Raw genomic sequence first — 22,820 nt, forward strand, 5'->3', positions numbered from 1 at the left:
AGTTGCTTCCGTCCTGGGTGGTGCGAATGCTGCTCTCTGGCTGGATGGTGCGAATGTGGGAGGCAGCAGGTAACTGGAGAGACAAAGCATGTAATGTCTGTTTCTGTACTAGGTTGGGAGGGTAATTTTGGTCCGTGAAAGCCTCAGCGAGACCCTCGGTATATTTTGAGAGGGACTACCTGTCACTAAAGACACTGGCCATTGGTGACTAGGCTGTACGGAAGCGACTTCCCGGTATGTAATGGGTCGCAGCTGTGGAAGCTGGTGGTTGGTAGGTTTGATATGGACGGACGTATTAATGGAGCCATCTTTGAGGTGGAAGTCAGAAACTAGGATGGTGGCGTGTTAGGCTGAGGATGACCAAAGCAACAAACACCACTTATTTATAGATACATTATTTTGTTAAGCCTAACTTATAGTGGTATGTGGAATTACAGCTGGATCAGCCAGCTGAAATGAGTGCTGTTCTGCTCCATCAATGAATAGCCCAACTTTTAACACCACAAAGACTTTCATATGAATAGCAGAACTGATGTATTGTAAGTGTCGTTTGTTGTTTCTTTGTTTAGCCTTTCCTGGAGTTCCAATGGAAATAGCATTCTTTTGGTAGAACTTTGGCCACCATTCCTTAAAATTTAGCACCTCATGCATTTTTGGCATTTTCACTTCAAAATTAATCTGTCTCTTGGACTCTCGTTGATTGTGCATATTCTTTTGGCAAATATATCCTATCCACCTTTCTAATTTTCCTTTTTACCATGCTGAAATCTCGTATCACAGAGTAACATGTGATGAACTGAAAACTTCCATGTGCCATAAGCATAAAACATAATCACAATATTGCATGGTTTTTATTTTGCCTTCCACAAGAGTCAGAGAACAAGTTTAACATGTTTCCCAACATTTTCATTCGTATAGTAAAAAAGAAATTAACAGATTTCATTAGGTTTTTTTTGTGATATTCCCTCATTCCTGGGTTTTCTGCCCCATAATTCAGGCACATTGAAAACATTGGCTTAAAACTGATGCAAGTAAAATGTGTCTTATATTGGTATCTGATAGCAAGTTCTGCATAAAATCAAATGAGAGTCCTGCAATGCTAGAATCTGTTTCCGTGTTCTCTTTAACTGCATGTGATTTCTTGAAGAATTTATCAGCACCCCTCTTGTGCACTATTAACTTTGCTTTTGCTTCCATTTAAGCAGCATCATTCAAAGGTGGACTTTTCATGTTTACACCAAGCTCTTCACATGTGCAACACTTGTCCACTTGTGGCTGCCATTTTAAATTAAGATCTCCACAGAAAATTTTCAAATAAAATTGATAATCAACTTGAATATTGGGTTACATGTTTTTGAACGTCTGACACAATCTTCACGTTAAGTTCAAGATCGAGATAATTCCATTCTTTGTTGATATAATGTGCTTTCTTGACTAGAAATGAGTTGATGTGATTTTTAATTTCCACTGTTAAATCCACTAGCTTGCATTTCCAGGAGGGCATTTTCCCCTCTCTTGTGGAGATTTTCCTTCTTTCAACAAATTGCACAGGCACCTTATTCGGTTACTGCTCGACGGCAGTTTTACAAATCTATATCATACAGCCAGACCCTAATCACTAATAAACATACGACAGTCCTTTTGGTTTCTTCCTCCCAACTTCCTTATCAATACTCAATGTCTGTCTTGCTAATGTTTTACTTCTATGACACTTTGAAGGAATTGATCCTGTTCATTTTTTGTTTGAAAGTCAATAAATTTAGTGTATAATTCTACCTTGCTGCCCCCCATTATCTTAGTTGCCATGGATTTCACCCAGCAACTGGAAATAGAGTTATACATTCAATTGAATTTAATGTTCTACTCTATTATGTTCACTTTGATACAATAGAACCTCATTAAACCATCCCCTAGAGGACTGAGAGCTTGGTCGGAATGCAAAAATGGTTGGATTATCAGAAGGACACTTTCATTGATCCATAACATAAAATGACAGTATCTTGTGACTGTCATTAGCATTATTACAGAGAGCAATAGATAGCAATACTATCTTTGGCAAGTTTTGTACCTGATACAGACTTATTTTATGCTGCAAAAGTTCTTGTAAGGAGCATTTTGTAGTTTAAGGCTGACTCATAGATGTTATACACTTTTCAAGAGTCGGATTAAGCTCTTTTAACTAAGTTTCCAAATCCTGGAACAAATTCACTGATAGCTGTTTCATCAGCAGACATCTCACTGGAGATAACTACATTGTGATTGCCGCCTTTTTTCCCACTAATACAATCAGCCTTCACTTGCTGTGGACTTTTCATTTTCATTGTTTCCATCTGATTTTGCCAGTGCCTTTTCTATTATCAGACAACATTTCCAGATAACAGAGTTGCTTTTCTTCTTTCCTGCTCAAACCAAATCCACAGAGATTTGTGTAGAATTTCACTTTTAGGTCTCTTAAAAATCTTGTGCATTTTCAGTCGTTTTTCATCATCAATTGTCATTGTATGACTTTTAAAAGTTTTCCTATTTTTTCTCCAGATTTTAACAGTTGTTATGGCAACCCCTACCTCACTTGCAATGTTTTGAAGGGGCTTGCCTTTAGGTAATCTTTCAAGCACTTTCAGTTTCTCCTCTAAATAGAGTGCCACATGTTCAATTTATTTGATCCCGCAATTTACTTTTACACACTTAAATGTGAAAGAACGTTTGTCACTAATTTACAAAACAAATTCATGTACAATAACATTTGCTGATCACATTAGAAATGAGCTGTTTCATAATAAAACTGAATGAACTATCCCGTCTACCGATGGTCAACTGTCCACTGATCCATTTTGGAGACCAAACACCGAAAATGGGATAGTCGGAATAAGTGGGGAGTCAGAACATCAGAAGTCAGATTAGAGAGGTTCTACTGTAATTAACTCTCAATTTTGAAGCAACACTAAGTTTCAGGTCGGAACTCACCTGCAATCATAACCATGACATTTTGGTTCATCTCTAGCCCCTTTCCAATTTATATATGCTTCTTTCTGCACCCTTTCTCATTTTATGGCTGTATGTTTTGGAAACTCCACTGCATTCTTCCTTCTTTCTTCGTTATTTCCAGACATTTTTCACTAGCATCACCACTGTCTAACGTTTCAGCACAAATAACAAAATAAATCAATTAAAGCAAAGAGTAAGAGACAATATCATTTATTCTCTCTGTTTATAACAGTGCTGAAAATTTAAAATTTCAAGAAGTTCAAATCTTTCACAAGTGTGGGGTTTCTCTTCAGTTAAGGTGATACAATGGCTGCATAACAATGCAAAAAATGCTAGAATGTACGTGATTTCTCTATATCATGACTGGCATATGCGTTTAAAGCACAAAATCAAAATAACAGTCCTGTCACAAAATGGACATTTGGAGTTTCTCAGTATTCCCATTCAATAAGGAAGTCTGAATGAGGTAGAAATACCTAGGCAAGACCACCATGAAAACAAGTTTGGACAAAGAACGACTTCCAGAAAGACTACGGAACCTTGAACAATCTACTAAAACATTCCTTTTTCAGAACATCAGCATATGTTATTTTACAACAGCTCCGAAACCAGTAGTTTGCTATGCATCTGAACCCTGTTTGTTCCTGAGTGATGGTTATTCAAACAAATGGATGAAAAAAGTTTGAGTAAGAATATATTTGGTTTTTTCAACATGAAATCCTAAACTACAATGACCTGGCTTACGAGCACAAAGAAAAGAGCTTCAAACATCAGAAATTAAGTGTAAAGATAAATTGAGACGAACTACCATGACAAGAAAGCTGCATCCCCTCAACAGGGGAGTGCAGACATACACACTCAAAATGAAAGATGGGAATTTCAAGTACAGGCGAAAGCAAAGCTCGCTGCCAAATGCAAGAAGTCGACATCAACAAATAATCAGCTTGCATTCAGTAAGAAGTAATAGATGATACATAGCAGGTCAAGGTACCAGAAAGAGCTTCTCTTTCTTCCTCCTTACAGGTCAGTACCGGCTAAGTAGGAACTATCAGACTACAAAGAGAAGGCATTATATTACATTGTGAGCCTAACAGTGTGTGTGTGTGTGTGTGTGTGTGTGTGTGTGTGTGTGTGTTTTTTCAGGTATGGACATTTTTCCTTCTGTAGTACTAGAAATTTATTTTGGGTCTCCCAGATGTGAGCACCAATCAAAATTACACAGTTATTATAACTAAACAATTAGGAAGGTAGTGTGAGTTTCTTAGCAGATAAAAATTACAGACAACATTAAAAATGTTAAATTTTTATTGTGTAACAAACTGTAATTTATGCAATGAGGAATCTCAGTGATGTAACAGTTTTATGTCAAATAATACATTTTGTTTCTGGATTGTTCACTGAAAAAGTCTATTAAACAAAAAGACATGCAGAAATATACAATGAACTGCCAACATTATTTTTTTGTTTCAAAACATGAGATTAAGTAAGAGTCATCTCGAAATGATAGTTCATTTAAATTTTAAATACTGCAATAACTTACATCTTAGTCTTAAATCTAGTAACTTTGGATAAATGCTTTAAAATAGATTTTTTAAAAATTAATTATAATACACTGTGTACATGGAAAATGTAATAAGTGATTTTATCAACATCTCACTTTCATATACAGATATTTAATTGGCTGCAGTTAACCAGTTTTGGTAACACTTTTCAAGTTCCTTGTTAACTCTGTAACACTTCATCATGTTTGTCATTTTGTGCAGTACTTCTATTGTGCAACAAAAATACAGAAGAAAGCATGAAGATCTGAGGGAGTAGTGTTCACAAAGTAAAGAGCCAAATAAAGTTTGATAATATTAAGACATTCACAGAAAATCAATTATGTGAAAATACTTCATAATATGTTTTGTAGCTGATAGCTATGTTAATGTTTACTGCAGAGACTGTACTAAATGTAACTGTGAACGTTTAACTAAAGCCGTACGAATGAAATAATGCTTTTCATCTAAAAAAAAAAAATTTTTTTCAATCAAATTTGTACTTTCTTTATTATAGATACATATCAGAAGAAGAAGAAACTTTAGAGGCTTGACAGAAAATAGTTTGTGCACATACATTCAGTGTGCCTCCATGTATGATTCTGACAAGATATGTGCAGTAACAGATAAATATTAGAGAAACATGAAAATGTTTTAGATGATGGGATGTAGGCAGAATGAGAACAAACTGTCTATGTATAGGTGTTGCTTAATGTTTTTCAGTTCTAGTGGATCTCATGCCTCTTCCACAAAACCAAACTTCCATTAGCAATTCGTAATTATATGTGCCTCAAAAAGCCAGAATAATTCTGAAGGGGCAGTGTACACATCAGCTGTCATTGAAGATGAGCTTTTATTATCACAGATGGTAAATAAAACAGAATTTTTAAGCTACACAATATGATAAAATTTTCATCTGCACAGTCACTGTGTACACCCACTATTTACCAGTGAAGTACATATCGCAAAGTGTTTTACAGAACCTAATCACAGTGACACCCTTGGAAATGTGGTATATAAACATTTCTAAATAACAAGTTTACTAATTAATAATTTGGTGAAGGAAAGACAGACGAGGAACTATCCTCCTGGTTTTGCAACCTCCTCCACACATTTATTCAGTCTTGAGATTAAAGCAAAATTCTGTAGTATCATGACAAACAAAGGAAAAAGGGGGAACATGTACAAGAGTGATCATGAGAGCCAGCAGTAGCTCAGGAGCCACTTTGTAGCATTAATTTGGCCCCCAAGTTTCTGAAAACTATAACTGACATAACAATTCAAATATCTCAGTCAGATACAATAACTTAGAAATGTTAGCGTTCTTTGAAACTGTTGAGCAGTCCAGTATAAAAACCACAAAAGGCAGCGAATAAGAGATCTTCATCCATTATATGGGAAGGGAGGGAGGATTGTGGTCCACTGCATTACACTGAACTGCCATCTACACAAATAAGGAACCAAATGACTTTAAGCACTGAACATTTTTCTAATTCAGTTCAACAGAGACTTACATGTCATCAAAAACATTTATCAGCAGATACTGCTGGATAAGTAATAACATTCCTGCTATCTATTTACATATGTGCAACATCAAAGTATTACACATATCATCACAAATGCACAGCAAAAGCGTAAACCATTACCTCTCTGTTCTGACACCAGAGCATCTTCATAATTAAAGTCAGTTCTCAGAGAGAGAAATTTCACTTTTATTTTTTACAGGTACCCAGAATTAATCAGGACAACCGAAGTTCTTAAGTATAACAAAAACATCTCAGTTGGCTTTCGCTATAATTAACATGACCAGTCGGAGGCCTCAACCCAAGGGGGCATGACAGCTCTTACACCTCAATTCTTAAGAAGACAACCAGGTCGTAAGAGCCCTCTGGTCCTGCCATTCATATACTTACATACCAGCAAAGGTATGTGATAAACATGCTCAAATTCACGTAACACGAAACTTCTCAGTGTACCGTCACAGTTTCATTTCCCAGATTACAATATGTGCATCATTACTGTTTGGTTCTGGACCCCCTTTGCCCTGTTGCCTCCAGTTGACATAGCCACGCCCACCCATCAGTGTGACGACTGTGCGCCGAGGAACGGCACCCGGATCGTGGGGCGGCGGAGGCTGGCGAGGTTCGGGATCGGGTGGCAATGGAATTGGAGTTGGAGGACACTGAACAAGATTGTCGACCGGTCGGCTGGCATCTTCAGATCCCGACGATGTCGACGCTCGTGAGTCGACAGACCACGAGGACAAGTCCAAAGATCTGGGTCGACCTGCTGCTAAAAGAAGCCTGCGATCTAGAGTGCTCACACGACCTGGCACTGCTGCCAGCTCGGGGTCACTGCGCCGGAGTGAACCATAACCGGCATCTGTTGCCGTACCACCTACGCCACCATCTGTAACACCTCCTGTGCCAGCTCGTCCTTCACCCTCATAGTCCCGCACATACATCAGTTCTCCATACAGTCCGTACACATCACATCCATCACCAGAAGCAGATGAAGCAGCTGAGCCACCTCCTAGTCCCCGAGGAAGTGTCTTCGAACCACGAGCGAGTGGGTCGATATCCCTCGGTCTTCGACGCCTTAGTACCACAGGGCTCCCGAGATGCACGTCATTTCGTACTACAGAGGATGACGATGATGTCTCTGATGATAAGTCACCTCCACCTGTGGGATAATGTACACGACTTTAATTTTTGTGATATTAGTTCTAATTGTTACGAAAGAAGAGGAAGAAAAAAGAAACACATTTTGGAAAGATCTTTGATGTGCAACAACATGTACGCTGCATATTTTTGTATTACGGCGAATTTCACCAAACACAACATGTTAATTTCCGGAGCATTGAAATACGGATTCCAATGTACTTTTGTAAGCCAATCACATCTCATGTCACATGATCTTGCCAGCCAATGACAGCAGATATTCAGAGCATAGGACACGTGATGTAGTCAGCCAATAGCAATATTACTGTTACGCAACGTGAAGACACAAATAGGAAAAGTTAACGATTTAAATTAATGTACATAGTGTAGCTACATGAAAAGCAAAGCTTTCACATACATTACTGGTCTTTTTTAGCATATGTTTAGCGTATGTTACACTAAGATACATCACACAAATGTGCCAGTAAAATTTTGAACAATGACAGTATGTCTGGTCTTCTGGGCTCGAAATTATTCCAAGTGGTTGGTACTTTCAAAGAATAATTCGCAATATTTTCCCACAACCTCTTCGACATGGGTTCATTTCAGCAGGTGCATGGGCAGCTACGGTGACTTAGGAACACCGTATGTTCCTACACATACAGCATTACGAGTTCTTACATGTCATGATAAAAGAAATGGGGCATCAGTGGATACTCCACGGTCATAGAAATTTCGTAAACCAAAGTAAAATGCATAAATCGGCTTAAAGGCCACATTCATATGTCCAGATTTACAATTAAGTAGGCCCCAACCTGATATTAGGCTTTTCAGTGCACTTTTTGGGATGCAGATTTTCTTGGAGTACCAGTACTGTATTGTCTACCATGTTTGGTTCTTTATTATGTCATAATGCAGTATATGCCAGAAGATGAAAATGTGCACTTGAAATTCAGCGAACAGTTGAAACTAGCTACTAGTGTGGAATGAAACATTTCGTTCCTTATAAATTGACTGCATCTGCAGAAACGATTAATAAAAGCCCATTTATTTAGCAAACCAACAAAAATAGCTTCATTGTTGTGCAAGGCAATTAATGCTCGACTGCCAAAAATGTGGAAATAAAATAAAATCAGAAAACTGAAATTACTAACAATTTTAGCCTTCCATAAGTAAGTGAATGTATTTTAATTCAGTTGATAGCTACCGGCAACAGAAATCAGTTTTATTTTCATTTGATGTGTGAACTGTGAACGAAGAGAAAGCAGCAAAATCATCAAACGTAAACACGGGTCACTATCCCCCTCCCCACTACAACCCAGACTGCTCCGCACATGCACGAATCTGGCAGCTTAGACGCGCCAGAAAAATTTTTCTGGGTAGCATGACTGCTTCTTGATACTGCTACAGCTACACTTCAAGTAGCCAGAAGGGGAACTTACTGACTGAACTGTGCATGCGCAGGAGCCCACTGGCAACTGCTCAAAACAAAATTAACGTAACAGTTATGACGTCAGCTCATCGGAAGTAGTTTGCTATTATGAAATATTCCACTATCTTTGCCCTAAAGTGTTTTACAAATTTTGCTTTAGTCAAGCACTTGTATGTGCACTGTACGTTGTTGTAAATGGTCCCTTGCAAATTAAATTTTATTCTGGTTTCATTCTGTCGTCTACGCTTTATTGCTGCAGTATTATTCTGCAGTAGTGGGAGACGGTAAAATTCTTTGTTAGACTATCAGGTCTTACCAGTCAAAATTACAAAAATTTAACTCAAGACTAAAACAATGAAAAATTCCCGGGTTTTTCCCAGATTTCCTGATTGTCCCGAAGTGTATACACCCTGCTGTAACAGTTGTGATCTTTGGTTCAGTATTTCCAGAAAGTTCAAAATTTGGTAACAGTCAGACAAGTAGACACCAAACTTGATGTTCTTGTTCATTAAACACGAGGTTCGTTTGATTAGTCTTGTAAAAAAGCAAGAAAAAAATACTGATTTTGAATTAGTCCTTGGTAATCCGAAAAACCAATGGGCATCAAGTTACCAGTTGACAAAATGGTCTTTAGTACAATAAAAAAACCAGCCAAGGATGGAATTTTTTTTTTTTTTTTCCCCCAACTGGCTGATTTTTCACTGTGCTGATTAGGAGTTGCTGATCTGCAGTTATTCCAGTATGTTGGAGGTTCATAAAATAGTCTTTGCCTTTTTTCATGCGCTTTAAGAAGTGTTGTTCATTGCCCTGATTGTCATTTTGACTCTGCTGTGTAACAATGGATCCAGGTTTCATAAGTAGTCGCAAATCGCTGCAAAAGGTCTTGCAGATTGTGATTAAACATCAACAGACACTGTGTTGAAATGTTGTGCCAAATGCACTTTTGGTCGACTGTTAGCAATTGCAGCGCCCACCTCACACAGAGCTTCTTCATAGCCAATTCATCATGCAAGATATTATGCATGCACTCAGTTGAGAATCTTACAGTCTCAGAAATCTCACGAATTTTTGTTTGCCAGTCTTGCATTACTGTATCATGGTTTCCTTTGTGGTGACCTCAATTGGATGGTCAGAGTGCAATCAATGTCTCCAGTGCTTGTCCAACTACATTTAAATTCATTAATCCAAAAGTAAATGGTCTTCAATGATGGTGTCAAGTCAATGTGTACTTCATCCATTTATGTTTTGATCTGTGAGGCAGTTCAACCTCTCGAATGAGAACGTTTAATAATACCACGAACCTTCGTTTTTTCCATTTTCGACCCCAGTTGACCAAATCCATACTTTCATGGAAATTTACTCCACTTATCAAATCATCCTCATAAGAGGAAACTGAGAGGTGACAGAAAGAAAGAAAGAAAGGTAGCAGACATGGTAAAGGGCATTTGGGTTACTTAAAACAAGAACTGAAGGGAGGCAAAATAGTTCTTGAATAGCCATATTTCTTTTTTTTTCCCCTTATGGATTTATTCAAATGTGTTTGATAGCTTTGCCTCATTTACACTGTGCTGCTTTTTGATAACTTGAAATAGAAAGACATCTATACATCACTCATGTTCTAGTGATTGCACCACAGAAATTTCAAGCAGTTTCTGAATAAAAAAGCCAGTTGTCTGAAGAAATGTGTACTTACCGGCATGGTACTTCATGTTCATCACACTTTTGGCTATACTTTTATCACTTCACTGAGCAGTATTTAACTATGATGATGTGAAGAGGCTCACTCAAAACAAATAGTGTTGTGCTTAATATATAATATTAACCACTTACACAATCCAGTGATCATACTACAGCATAAATTATACAAAGACTGACCTATACAAATAGTATTTTGGTAAAGAGAAAATAGCCGACCGAGACAGACGCAGCAACTGGGAAGTAACCGCTTTTGTGTCATTTACGAGTTCCTAACCAGGAGCGAATTTTATTGTGTCATCTGTTTACATTAATAGTTTAGTTTCTTGAGTTTCTGTGTGTAAACTCAAACTCTAATAGCTACAGTTGTCGCATTTTCGTTTTTGAAAGTAAACCGATTTTGTGACATATTACAAGTTCCTAATCAGGGGCAAATTATTTAGTTTCACCTGAGTGCTTTGGTAGTTAGGTTTTCAAATATCTGCATATTACTATACACAGTTCCTGTGTTTCCGCCAGGGTCTAGAGTAGAGATGCACAGCACGGTGCGATAGTCCGTTTATCTGCATAGTTTAGTTTTCTACGGTCTTTAGTATGAACAGGGACTGCGATTGTTGTGTGGGGATGCAAGTCGAGTTGGTGACACTTCGGTCTGAGCTTCAGGCTGTGACGGCTTTCGTTACACAGCTTGAGGCTGCAGTGGATGGGCACCACTGTTGTGGGCTGTCAGCACGTTTTGTACTATCGCAAAATATGGGAGAGAGTTCCACAGAAATGATAAAGGATTTGGACAGGAAATCATTAAAAGAAAGGCATTTTTTGTTGCGATGGAATCTTCTCACAAAATTCCAATCACCAACTGTCTCCTCCGAATGCAAAAATATTTTGTTGACACTGACCTACATAGGGAGAAATGATCACCACGATAAAATAAGGGAAATAGGAGCTCGTACAGAAAGATATAGGTGTTCATTCTTTCCATGCGCTATATGAGTTTGGAATTGTGAAGGTGGTTCGATGAACTCCCTGCCAGGCACCTGAATGTGATTTGCAGAGTATCCATGTAGACGTAGATGAAAAACACTGGGCATGACATTAGTTTTGAAACAACCCTGCAAAATTTGATGATGATCAATGACTGTGAAGTACAGTCTTGCAATCTTCATACAGCATGATTTAAGAGTAATTCCATGCATTGTTGTTGTTGTGGTCTTCAGTCCTGAGACTGGCTTGATGCAATTCCATGCATACATACTTGAAATGTGAGCAAGAGAGAGAGGTCCAACTGTTGATAAGCTTCAGTATGGTGCTTGTTATCACTGTCATTACACGTTTCATTTTCCTTTATTTGACTTGTCAAAAACAGCTTTCCATTTTGGATGCTATCAATCTGATCTGAACTACTGTACCACCTTTTTAATTTTAATGTAACCTGTAGTCCTCACTTTTCTAATAAATTAGGGAAAGGAATGACCAGAATCTTTTATTGTCTCAATGGTATCTCCTAAACAATAGGCACCAATTTAATCCATTGAACCAAAATATTCTACTGCCATCAATTACCACTAGCCTTATATTTTAGTCATATTGCATTTGTATCATAAAATCAAAAATGTTCTTACCAACAGAAGCAGGTGACGGCTGATTCTGGGGTTCTTGATGTGTAAATTCTTTGTTGCTGCGAGGCTGCAGTGCCAGTAGGAATGAAATAGGACCAAAGTGGGCATGATATGAAATGTTAACACGCCCCGAGATGATGGGCACACCTTCAAGTCGAGGCAGAGGCACTGTCAGGCAGACACCAGCATCTGTGCCAACCCAAAGTAAACCCTTACAAGCCATAAGGGCTGTTACCGTTACAGGTCCTCCATTCCCACTGCCTCGAGGGAGGCATGCAATATTTGAAGCAATGTTGATGTCCTGAAATGAAATGTATCTTATTGTATTATAATACCAAGGATTTATATGCACAAACAGACAGAGCTGGTAGATCAGTAACTGATTGAAAATATAAAATGTACCGTATTTATTCAAATCTAAGCCGCACTTTTTTTCCGGTTTTTGTAATCCATAAAACCGCATGCGGCTTAGAATCGAGTGCAAAGTAAGCAAAAGTTCTGAAAAATGTTGGTAGGTGCCACCACAACTAACTTCTGCCGTCTAATATATGTAGTGCTACAAAGGCTTGCTTTGCAGGCACAAAGATAAATACTGGCGCCAAAACCTATGCATCAGTAAATAAATTAAAAGAAAAGGTAGAAGAATGTAAACATTATGCCATGTATTCTTTCGTGTTCGCTGTTATCTCATTTAAATCATGTCTGCCTAATAAACTATGAATCTAGAGTGAGACAATAGCAAACGCAGAAGAATATACATATCCTGTCATGTTTATATTCATATTATTCTTATGATGAATAGTGATACAGTCAGAAATGAAGCACAAATCTAAGATGACTAATTTCTGTGCAGAATGTAATGTACTAAAGCGGCGTCTGCGAAGATTTTCAAACGGACAAAAATTTTTGCTAAACTCTCGTTCGACATAATTCTATCATACGCAGTCTATTATTTGGTTCTTGTTGATCATTATCAAAGAAAGCAGCAGTGTAAGTAACAACAAATAGCAGTCTCTTGCCGTTGTTTCGGTTACGAGACAATTCCTCTCTTTTTTTAATTGTAAGCCGCGGTAGTGCGCACAAAAGAGGGCCATGCCGCGAGCGGCGACAGGTCCTAAACACTCATTATCAGAATGCGACAAACAATGCATGACACAGTACAATAATGCATTTTCAGCCAACAAAGAGAACAGCACTTATCAGATCAAAGCAAAATAAGCAATTGATTCAAACCAGACGAAGCACGTGAAAAAGGAAGGGTACCTGTATAAATACAGACAGAGCGTCTGACACATAGCAATGGCTATTCGGTAAAGCTTAACTGTTAAGCTTTTACTCGAACCAAACTACTGTAGCTGTATCTTCATCCATTCGACCTCAATTGTGACTCATGTTACAATGGACCAACTTTGTTTCTATTTGGAGGGGTGGCCTAAAACTTTTCTCTCCCCTTGAATTTAGAGTCTCTAATTTCAGGTGCGGCTTAAATTCGGGAAAAAAATTTTTCCCTGATTTCGAGTCTCATTTTTCAGGTGCGGCTTAGATTCGAGTGCGGCTTAGATTTGAGTAAATACGGTAAATTCTAAGTGTAAAACATAGACACTAATAACAACAATGTAAGCATATACAGGAGATCTACAGCAAGCCCAACTTACTGAAAATTAGTATCTTCTTTTTGAACTGATAGCCCCCTTCTTAGAGGAACACACAAGCTATACAAAAGAAGCATCAACTTTCTTCTGTATATCTTTTACGTTCCAATAGAAGGCAGAGACCAGGTAATATAACTTATGTTTCAGATATGCTACACGTGTTCTTGGCTTCCTGACAGGTAGGTAGACACTCCCGCACTGCCATATTATTGTTTTAACTATTGCAAATATCTTTCGTACCTGTAGATGCTTGAAGGTCTCTGTGTGGTACAGGCATATCGTGCTGGAATTTTTTAAAGATATCCACAATCCAATACCAGAATGTGCCATCAGATTCACACTGCCAACATGTTCGTGTTGCACACTGAAGTTTTTCTGTACAGATGAAAGATTTTGAAGATGTTAAAATACGTGTAACATACACATTATGGTTAAATATAAATCAAATACATCTCAAAAGGCTGTTTCTTTTGTTTCACAATGTCTAACCATTTTCTCAAGTCTTGTTCTTTTGTATTTGCCCTATGAAATCTATTCAACACACTAAGATATTGAGTTAGTAAATTTAATACATCAGTTGCAGGGGAAAAGAAATATGAATGGCCTAGAACTTCACTACACAGTTTGATATTATGTCACCTTTTTAATCTTTTCATAGCCCATTTGCAAAATGTACGAATTTATTAATAGAATACAATGCTGACGTGCTTTTGTAACAGTTTTGTCATATATGCTGCAATAGGAAATTAAATGCTCACAAATAGTGAAATAAGATAACTCATCCGATTTCACAAGTGTGTTTGTGACCTGTAGAGAGAAGTGTTGCTGAAATACATCACTCACAAATGTAGAAAAGGAGAGGATTTCTATCAAACTCAACAAAATGCATTTTTTCAAGTTATAGTAGCACTGTAAATCATATCAAAGCAAAATTTAAACTCAACTCGAGTCCTTAAAATATATTTGAAATGTAAGATTTCACATGGTAGCTCAGTACAGCACATACTCTGCTCTGCAAAACTTAAGGATGAGAGAGATAAATTACTGTAACATATTAACTACTTGGTGGATAGGATATGCAGGAGCATTTTGCCAGAGGTATCCCAGTCATGCACACAAAGTTGGACGTCAAATCGCATGTGGTCAGTGTGACAATGGTGCCAAATGGGGCTGGTCCCACAAGATGGGACTATTTTACGAGTGGGGAAAGGCAGTGCACGTGTCGAGCAGCAAGCGACGATGTTCTTCATTACAACATTGTCCGAACACAGCGACTTCACGTGGGGAAGAGCCATCAGGAAGGTGTAAAGACGACAAAGTGTGATGCGTCTAGTCCAGCAGTTTGGTACTGTTCACAGCATTGTTTCACCTGAATGGGTAGCATTCCAAACCACTGGCACTGCTGCTCAAAAGGTAGGTGGTGGCCAACCACGGTCAATTACAGCTGCAGGACCACTACATTGTGCAATAGGCAAGAGGGGACCCGTGTCAAACAGTGGATCAACTGTGATCACATTTAGCAGGTTGGCAAGGCACGGAATCTCTCACTCCACAGCAGCACAGTGACTGCGTGGAGGTGATCTCTTTGCCTGACGACCAGTGAGTTGTGTTCTGTTGACACACTGGCAGCATCATTTGCTGTGGTATCAAGAGCACAGGGACTGGTCTAGTGAGGAGTGGGGTCGTGCTCTTCTCAGGTGAGAGCAGATTCAGTCTGAGTAGCAATGATGGACTTACCCTCATAAAGGAAAAGGTGGAACATGTAATGCACGCATGAACATTGTTGAACATGATCGTTTTGATGGTCCTGGTGTTGTTGTGTGTGGGAGGCATAATGTTGCATAGGCTTACTGATCTACAAGTCTTTGAATCCTGTACACTCACTGGTCAATGCTATTGCAACACTGTACTCCTTCCAGACATACATCTTTTCAGGGGTGCATTAGGCCACGACTTCATTTTTTATGATGACAGTGTATGACCACACTGAACAGTGCAGCTGGAGCAACCCTCGGAATGAGTGGATATTTGGCAAATGGACCGGCTCGGCTGATCCCGATTTAAATCCCACTGAGCACATGTGGAATACATTGGGGAGACATACTGCAGCATGTACACAGGCACCAACAGTCATTTGGTGTTAGTCAACTGTGGTTGTGAAGGAATGGAATGCCTTACCACAAGAACTGGTTATGAACCTTGTGGCCAGCACAGGAGTACGTTGCATGATACAGAACATACAGTGATATTCGCGGTGACCACACACCCTATCAAAAATCGTGAACTGATATCACTGTGACTCCAGAGTAAGTATTGTACTTAATTAAAGTATCATTTCTGTTCGTCTCATTGTGTATTTCTTTCAGTTACCTACTGTACTACACTGTAGCAGTTCTTTCTATGTTTGCTCCAACTTTCATCGAGCTATGTAACCTGTCAGTAATACACCGCACTACAGTTACTTTCATTCTTAAGTTTTGCACACCAGTTTATATTAACAGTTTTATATAACATGAGAAAACAAAATGATCATTGTCCAGTGAGAATGCACTGCTGCTCCAGCCCGCAACGGATTCTGCAGTGGAAGTGCAAGCACTGGAGAAATATTCACTGACTAGCTCACAAATAACCACCATTGTCACTGTCTGATATTCTCACAAGGGAACCTCCCCATCGCACCCCCCTCAGATTTAGTTATAAGTTGGCACAGTGGATAGACCTTGAAAAACTGAACACAGATCAATCGAGAAAACAGGAAGAAGTTGTGTGGAACTATGAAAAAAATCAGTAAAATATACAAACTCAGTAGTCCATGCGAAGATAGGCAACATCAGAGACGCTGAAACGTAAGCTGCTCCGTGGTCCCGTGGTTAGCGAGAGCAGCTACGGAACAAGAGGTCCTAGGTTCAAGTCTTCCTTTGAGTGAAAATTTTAATTTTTTATTTTCAGTTTATGTGACAAACTCTTACGTTGTCATCACTATTTTGGGAGTGATTATCACATCTACAAGAAAACCTAAATCGGGCAAGGTAGAAGAATCTTTTTACCCATTCGCTAAGTGTACAAGTTAGGTGGGTCGATAACATATTCCTGTCATGTGACGCATGTGCCGTCACCAGTGTCGTGTAGCATGTATCAGACGTGTTTTCCCGTGTAGGAATCGGTTGACCTATGACCTTGCGATTCGGTTCCCATTGGAGAGGCACGTCCTTTCGTCTACTAATCGCACGGTTTTGCGGTACGGTCGCAAAACACAGACACTAAACCTATTACAGTGAACAGAGACGTCAATGAACAAACGGACAGATCATAACTTTGCGAAAATAAAACAAGTAAAATTTTCAGTCGAGGGAAGACTTGAACCAAGGACCTCTCGGTCCGCAGCTACTCACGCTAACCACGGGACTACGGCGCTGCTGAGCTCGCACTCTCCTTGATGTTGCCCATCATGCGTATGGACTACTCAGTTTGTATATTTTACTAATTTTTTTCACGGTTCCACATAACTTCTTCCTGTTTTCTCGATTGATCTGTGTTCAGTTTTTCAAGGCCTATCCACTGTGCCCACTTATAACTAAATCTGAGGGGGGTGCGATGGGGAGGTTCCCTTGTCAGGTAGTATCCAGACGTGTCTGTGATGCTGAGTGTCACAGACTACACAAGCCCGTAACTTCGCCCCATTAGCTGTAGGTGTCAAAAGTTGGACTTCGTACGGAGACAACTCGACATCGTGGCAAAACTGGTTCGCCTGCTAGGCGACTTTCCTTCTGTTGACGACTACCTCCCTGGTGGGTCACATGTCGAGCCTGGGCTAGGGCTTGCCCACCTACACTGTTGCCGTTTACAAGTCCTCGTGGGCTCTCAATACTACTAATCACCATCCAGTGTGGACATACAGCTTTGTCTTAGAACATGCTGGGTACTAGAGTTTACCGCTGTCTGTTCCACTATGTCGTCACTGCAATCACCGTCTTCCCTTATCAGTGGGATGACACTTGCAACAGCATTTCATGCAAGTGTGGACACCAGCAGCTGTGGCTTCCCGCATGTCGTCATCATCAATATGATGCACACTCGCGGCCCCATGCCTCACTGAAGCCAATAATCTACCCTCTGGCTACAACTCGTGTCCTCGTAATTGGCACGAGCAAACCATTATTTAATCAGGGTTGTTTTAGTGACAGTACACTTTTTGAGTACAGTTACCATTGCACCTATAGCCCACATTCAGGCGAGAAGATGGCGCTTCATTCTGGCCTGCCATCAGCCGTTCCACATGTCACTTTACGGGTCACGACCCGATCCCTACAGACTCTCATTAATTTTATTATTTCTTTGGGTCTCCATTTTGCTCATTAAAGCTGACATCACCAATCTTTCTATGTTCATATTATGAAGAACCGTCTTCTCTGCATGGCTGCCTCACACTTTATTCCTGAAATATTCTTGAAATAATTATCATTAACATCCCGAAAGCAACTATGAATACAATAACAGCTCATATGCCAACAATTTTCATAGTTTCTGACTTTATGTCCCATTTATTGAAACACACAGTAATCTAAAAAACAAACAACTGACAGTTTCGTGTTGTAAAAATTAGAAGACCTCAAAACCTGAATAGTTTCACCAACAATTTTTTGCCATAGTACATCATGCACACGCAGTTGCTGGCAGCATAATTTTAAAACTTAGTTTCGCAGTGTTGTGCACACGTGTACTTGTCTACTGTGTACCCATATTCTTCAGTCTTCTGAACAGCTGATACTTCAATTCTATCCTATATCATCCTTCTCAGAAACTTATTTCTCCTTTTTATCCCTCTTTCAGGTATTACTGCTACATACCCAGTTTCAACAAAAATGATCAGTTCTCGTTCTCCTTATCCCTCTTCCTCCCCCTTCAACCCTTCTGCCAGAAGAAAGAGCCACTGGCTCTGAAAGTTTGCATACGTAATGCTTTTTATACATGTATATTCAGTTTTAAGTGCTTCTCACTGCTGTAGCCAATTTTAATCTATCTCAACAATATTAGTTTTGACTTTATAATCTATCATTCACAAGTCCTTTGCAAAAAGACTTCATAGAAACTGACAAACTGTCACATAAAGTAATGACAGATCTATTAAATGCAAATACATAAAACTCTTGCAATATTACATACAAACGCACATCAAAATTACTTAACACTGTATCACTAGAAAATCTATTCTTCAATAATAATAATAATAATAATAATAATAATAATAATATTGTCTACTGACTGGCACTCACCTGCACATCACCTGATGGACCCAGAACCCAGACTTTCTTCCCACATGCAGCATATAGACAAGAATTTATGGGTAAAAGACTTGACACAGGATCCATTCCTAATGAAAGTGTTTGCGGTTCACGAAGAAGCCAGGTGTCATCTGAAGCCTTGCGGAACCTCTGTAAGCTTCCATCTGCCAGTGCCACAAACACCGATTCTCCGTGTGCTCTGATCTGAACTACTACTGCTGGTACTACCACACTTCCAACTTCCTCCTGACGTTCTGGTTCTGAGGCTTTGTACAACACCAACCTGTTTTTGTGGAAAATATCAGGAACAACTGCATGACCAATAATTTTAAAACTGAATATCTAATAGCACTAGTTGACTAATTATTATATGACTGCTTTGAAATTATTTTTCTCTTTTCAGAAATGATTTATCACCACAGAGATTAGGTTCGAGTATAGGAAAATATGAAATTGAAATGTGGTTGTGGCAGATGTCTCAGGATAATATTATATAGGAGGAGGAGGAGGAGGAGGAGGAAAGAGCAGTCTTATAGAAATACATCATCATAATAATATTGTGCACTCCAGTAAAAATATTATTTCCGAATAGACACTTTATGTGTATAATTTTCTAATGATCATATTCCAATCACGTGGCAGTAGTGTAGATAGAAAAGGGAGGAAAAATCAAATGATGAACTTATAACTGCAACATTGCTGGAAGAGGTTGGCAAAATCTCAAGATATTCTGCAGAATAGTAGAACAGTTGGTTTCATTTTATTTATATACGGTGCGGCAGAACCAATTCAGCTGTTTTGAAGAGAAATCGTGGTATATAGATAAAAATTATTCTTATTTTCAAAGCTAGAATTTAATACCATTTTATATTGATTCAATGCCGAAAATAATGTCCTGAAGCCAGCAGCTGTTAGCAGCAATACACTTTTGGGGAAGATCTCTGAAGTTATGAACAGCTCAATTACACATATTGTGGAGTATGGCATTCACTTCTTCAATAATCCACTCCCTTAGTTTTGGTAGAGTGTAAGGGCAATGTTTTCCTTAAGATATCCTCAAAGAAAGAAGTAACAAATGCTCAAATCTGGTGACCACACAGGCCACCCCACATCATCCCTCTCTTTTTGCGAATGATTTCAGCCCAGTAGCAAAAATTTTGTTTATTCACAGCCCACTGTAGCGAAAATGTGCCTTGCCACTACTGAAGTGAATGCCTCCAAAGGGATCTCTACAAGCATCTGCTCCACAAATTTCGACAGTTGACGTGGTCTGCTGGGTTCAGTTCTTGAGCCATCAATATTTTGAAGGGATGGAAATTCAAATCAAAACACAGAATCCTCATCGAACTGCACTCTGAAAACTCCAGTCAAACAACATGCCTTTGAGCAGAACATCTTGATGACACTCAACTGCTGTTCTCTTCAGCTGCACATTTTCTTGTTTGTGATGGACGTGTGTTGGCCATGTGCATCTCTGTGGTACCAAATTCCTCCGACTGCCAATCCTTGACTGTGTTGTGTTAGCATTAGAAATGGCACTGTTTCAAGGAATGTTGAATCTTTGCCAAAAGCTCTGTCGCGGTCACACATCTGCTGTTTTCAAAGTGCGCACACACACACACACACACACACACACACACACACACACACACACACACACACACACACACACACACGGCAAACTGCAAACTTCTGATGTGCTCTAGTCCAAACCACATTGGCTACCGAAATTGGGTCATCGACGAAACAGAGGGCGACCACATGCAACTGCCTCCTTCCATCACTGCTTGAGCAGTTATCCCTTGTGAGGCGTAGCGCCGTATACCGATCCTGCCATGGAGGCGGTTAAGTGGGAGATGTGTCTCAGAGCTGGATAGTGACAGATGGTGACGCGAGACTGGACACACACGTAGTTTATGTATCAGTCGATAGAGGACAGTATTGGATAGGGGGACTGTGATTTTAGTTTCGATTGTGCCCACTAGAGTGCACTTAAGTAATAGAATGTTTGCATAAACTGTTCTAGTATCTTCATAAAGTGTTGTCATGTCTTTTTATATATATAAAATGTTATAAATGTGTTTTAGCAGTATGAATGATGTGTGAGTGTGGTTTAAGGTTAATATGAAGGTAATTGTTTAACGAGTTATGTAGTGGGATTTAGTGTGGGAACATTTCGAAGAAGTATGGATATGGACAAAGGGGATTTTAGTAGAATAGATTTCTAAAGTTAAGTTTCTGGTAAAGGGGAAGTTAATTCAGGTATAAATAACAATAGTAAATAACTTTATGCATAATCAAAACTTCAGCATATTAGATAATTATGTCAGTAAAAAGTGCAGTCGTTAGGTTTACTAGTTTGCGATTGGTTATTGATGAAAAGCGCGGACTGATGCGGGAGAATGTTGTTTTGCTATTGGCTGTTGAGTAAACTGACCAATGGTAAAGCAATCTTCTTCGCACGCCTTTCTCTGCTGGTAGAGAAGACAGAGTATTCTAAAGAGGATTGGGAGCCTAGCCATGAAACAGTTCGAACGTGTGTAGTAGTAGTTCCGATGGAAACGGTAAGTTGCCGGATCTAGCAGTGTTTCATACATGAAAAGTGTGGTAAAGTGACGGCATAATTATTCTGGTGGGCATGTGGAAATTTTGGAATTTTTAAGTGAATTTTGTGACGAGAAAAGGCATATATTCCAGCAGGTCGGTGGCTAAAAACTGTGACTGCATTAGGTACCGACAGACTTAACATTTGGTGAGCATTATCAATTAAAAACAATCAGTATTTTTGTAGCTATTACGTTTTCGGGAAATGCAACACCATAAACTTGCTAACGTGAGTGAAAGGGATTGTAAGTGACTGTGTTAAGACTAGCACGGGCTTGGCAGTGATACTTGTTCATTTAAGCTTCAGAATATATCGAGGACAAAATTTCCAACCTCTCATTTGTGTGAAAACTTTCTCCTGAAACGTAGATTAGTGACTTAAATTGCAGCCTGGTTCATGTTGAAGTACAGTAGGTTTCACTCGGCTTTCCTACTGATGATCTGCTGAGACAACGTTCACAGGTAGGTGAAGGTTTGTCGTAAAGGGACGGAAGGAACCGCGCCGCCACACTTGAAACTGTTTAGCGAGTTCTGCTGAACCCTGTACTAACTCTCAGGAACTACACGAAAAACTTAGATCCCTTCAATACAGGCAGTATCTTCAAAGGTGTGCATCTGGCATGGAAATACATAGTCAATTGTCATAAAATGAACTAAATAAAGACAATTTTTAACACTTTTTTAGTCTTACCTCCTGCTGTCTGTTCCCATCCAAACAGCATCTGGGGAACCACGAACAAATTCAACTGCCGTAACCCTCGTTTCAACCAAGTCGAAGGCAGTCACCTCACGCAGCTGTGCCGCTTGTTGTTGTGGCTGTGCCAGTACAGCGACGTGACTGCTAGCGCCGTCTGTGGTGCACACCCACAAGTACGACGCAGGCCGCCTCCCTCTCCTACTACTCCTGTGGTCCCGTGTTGCAGCCAAGGACCCAGCCGAGTAGAAACAACCGCAGCGCACCTGCGTAATGCAATTTTTAGGAATGTGAATGAAGTGAATTAAATAATGAGGTAAGAAAACTAGAACTAAACTACAATTATATTTGAAAAAAATTGTACTCTCAATATAATGACACAATTAATATTTTTCAGCCAAACAAACTTACATAAACTAAGTTAACATTTCCGTGTTACATTCAATACACAGGATACACTACCGCACCTCTGTTTCATGCTGCGATCTGTACACTGGCTGGGCACGTACAAATAGCGGCATTTTTGTCGAAGGTCGCCTTTCTTGCTCTGGCACTTCCCATGCAGGCGAGTTGTTTGGATCCAATGCCAACTGAGCGAGTCTTAGTTCTGCAGAAAAAAATGAAAGCGTTGTCTCAGTCAGATGTATATACCACACGAT

At 39.4% G+C, this 22,820-nt stretch overlaps 1 protein-coding gene across 3 annotated transcripts in view; it reads right to left on the bottom strand.

The window, feature by feature from the left end:
- Positions 1 to 4,272: 4,272 nt before the first annotated feature.
- The window catches only part of LOC126253646 (rho guanine nucleotide exchange factor 10), a 579,883-nt gene continuing 561,335 nt past the window's right edge, over positions 4,273 to 22,820 (bottom strand). For all 3 annotated transcript variants that reach the window (XM_049955149.1, XM_049955151.1, XM_049955150.1), the window contains 6 exons: positions 22,629 to 22,768; positions 22,159 to 22,427; positions 18,855 to 19,146; positions 13,822 to 13,956; positions 11,933 to 12,230; positions 4,273 to 7,205 (listed from right to left, as the gene is read on the bottom strand). In XM_049955149.1, coding sequence (XP_049811106.1) covers positions 6,502 to 7,205; positions 11,933 to 12,230; positions 13,822 to 13,956; positions 18,855 to 19,146; positions 22,159 to 22,427; positions 22,629 to 22,768 — 1,838 coding nt within the window. In that variant the 3' untranslated portion in view covers positions 4,273 to 6,501. The remainder of the gene's footprint in view (positions 7,206 to 11,932; positions 12,231 to 13,821; positions 13,957 to 18,854; positions 19,147 to 22,158; positions 22,428 to 22,628; positions 22,769 to 22,820) is intronic.

This window comes from Schistocerca nitens, chromosome 4 (genome assembly GCF_023898315.1).
Source record: "Schistocerca nitens isolate TAMUIC-IGC-003100 chromosome 4, iqSchNite1.1, whole genome shotgun sequence".
Classification (NCBI taxonomy): domain Eukaryota; kingdom Metazoa; phylum Arthropoda; class Insecta; order Orthoptera; family Acrididae; genus Schistocerca; species Schistocerca nitens.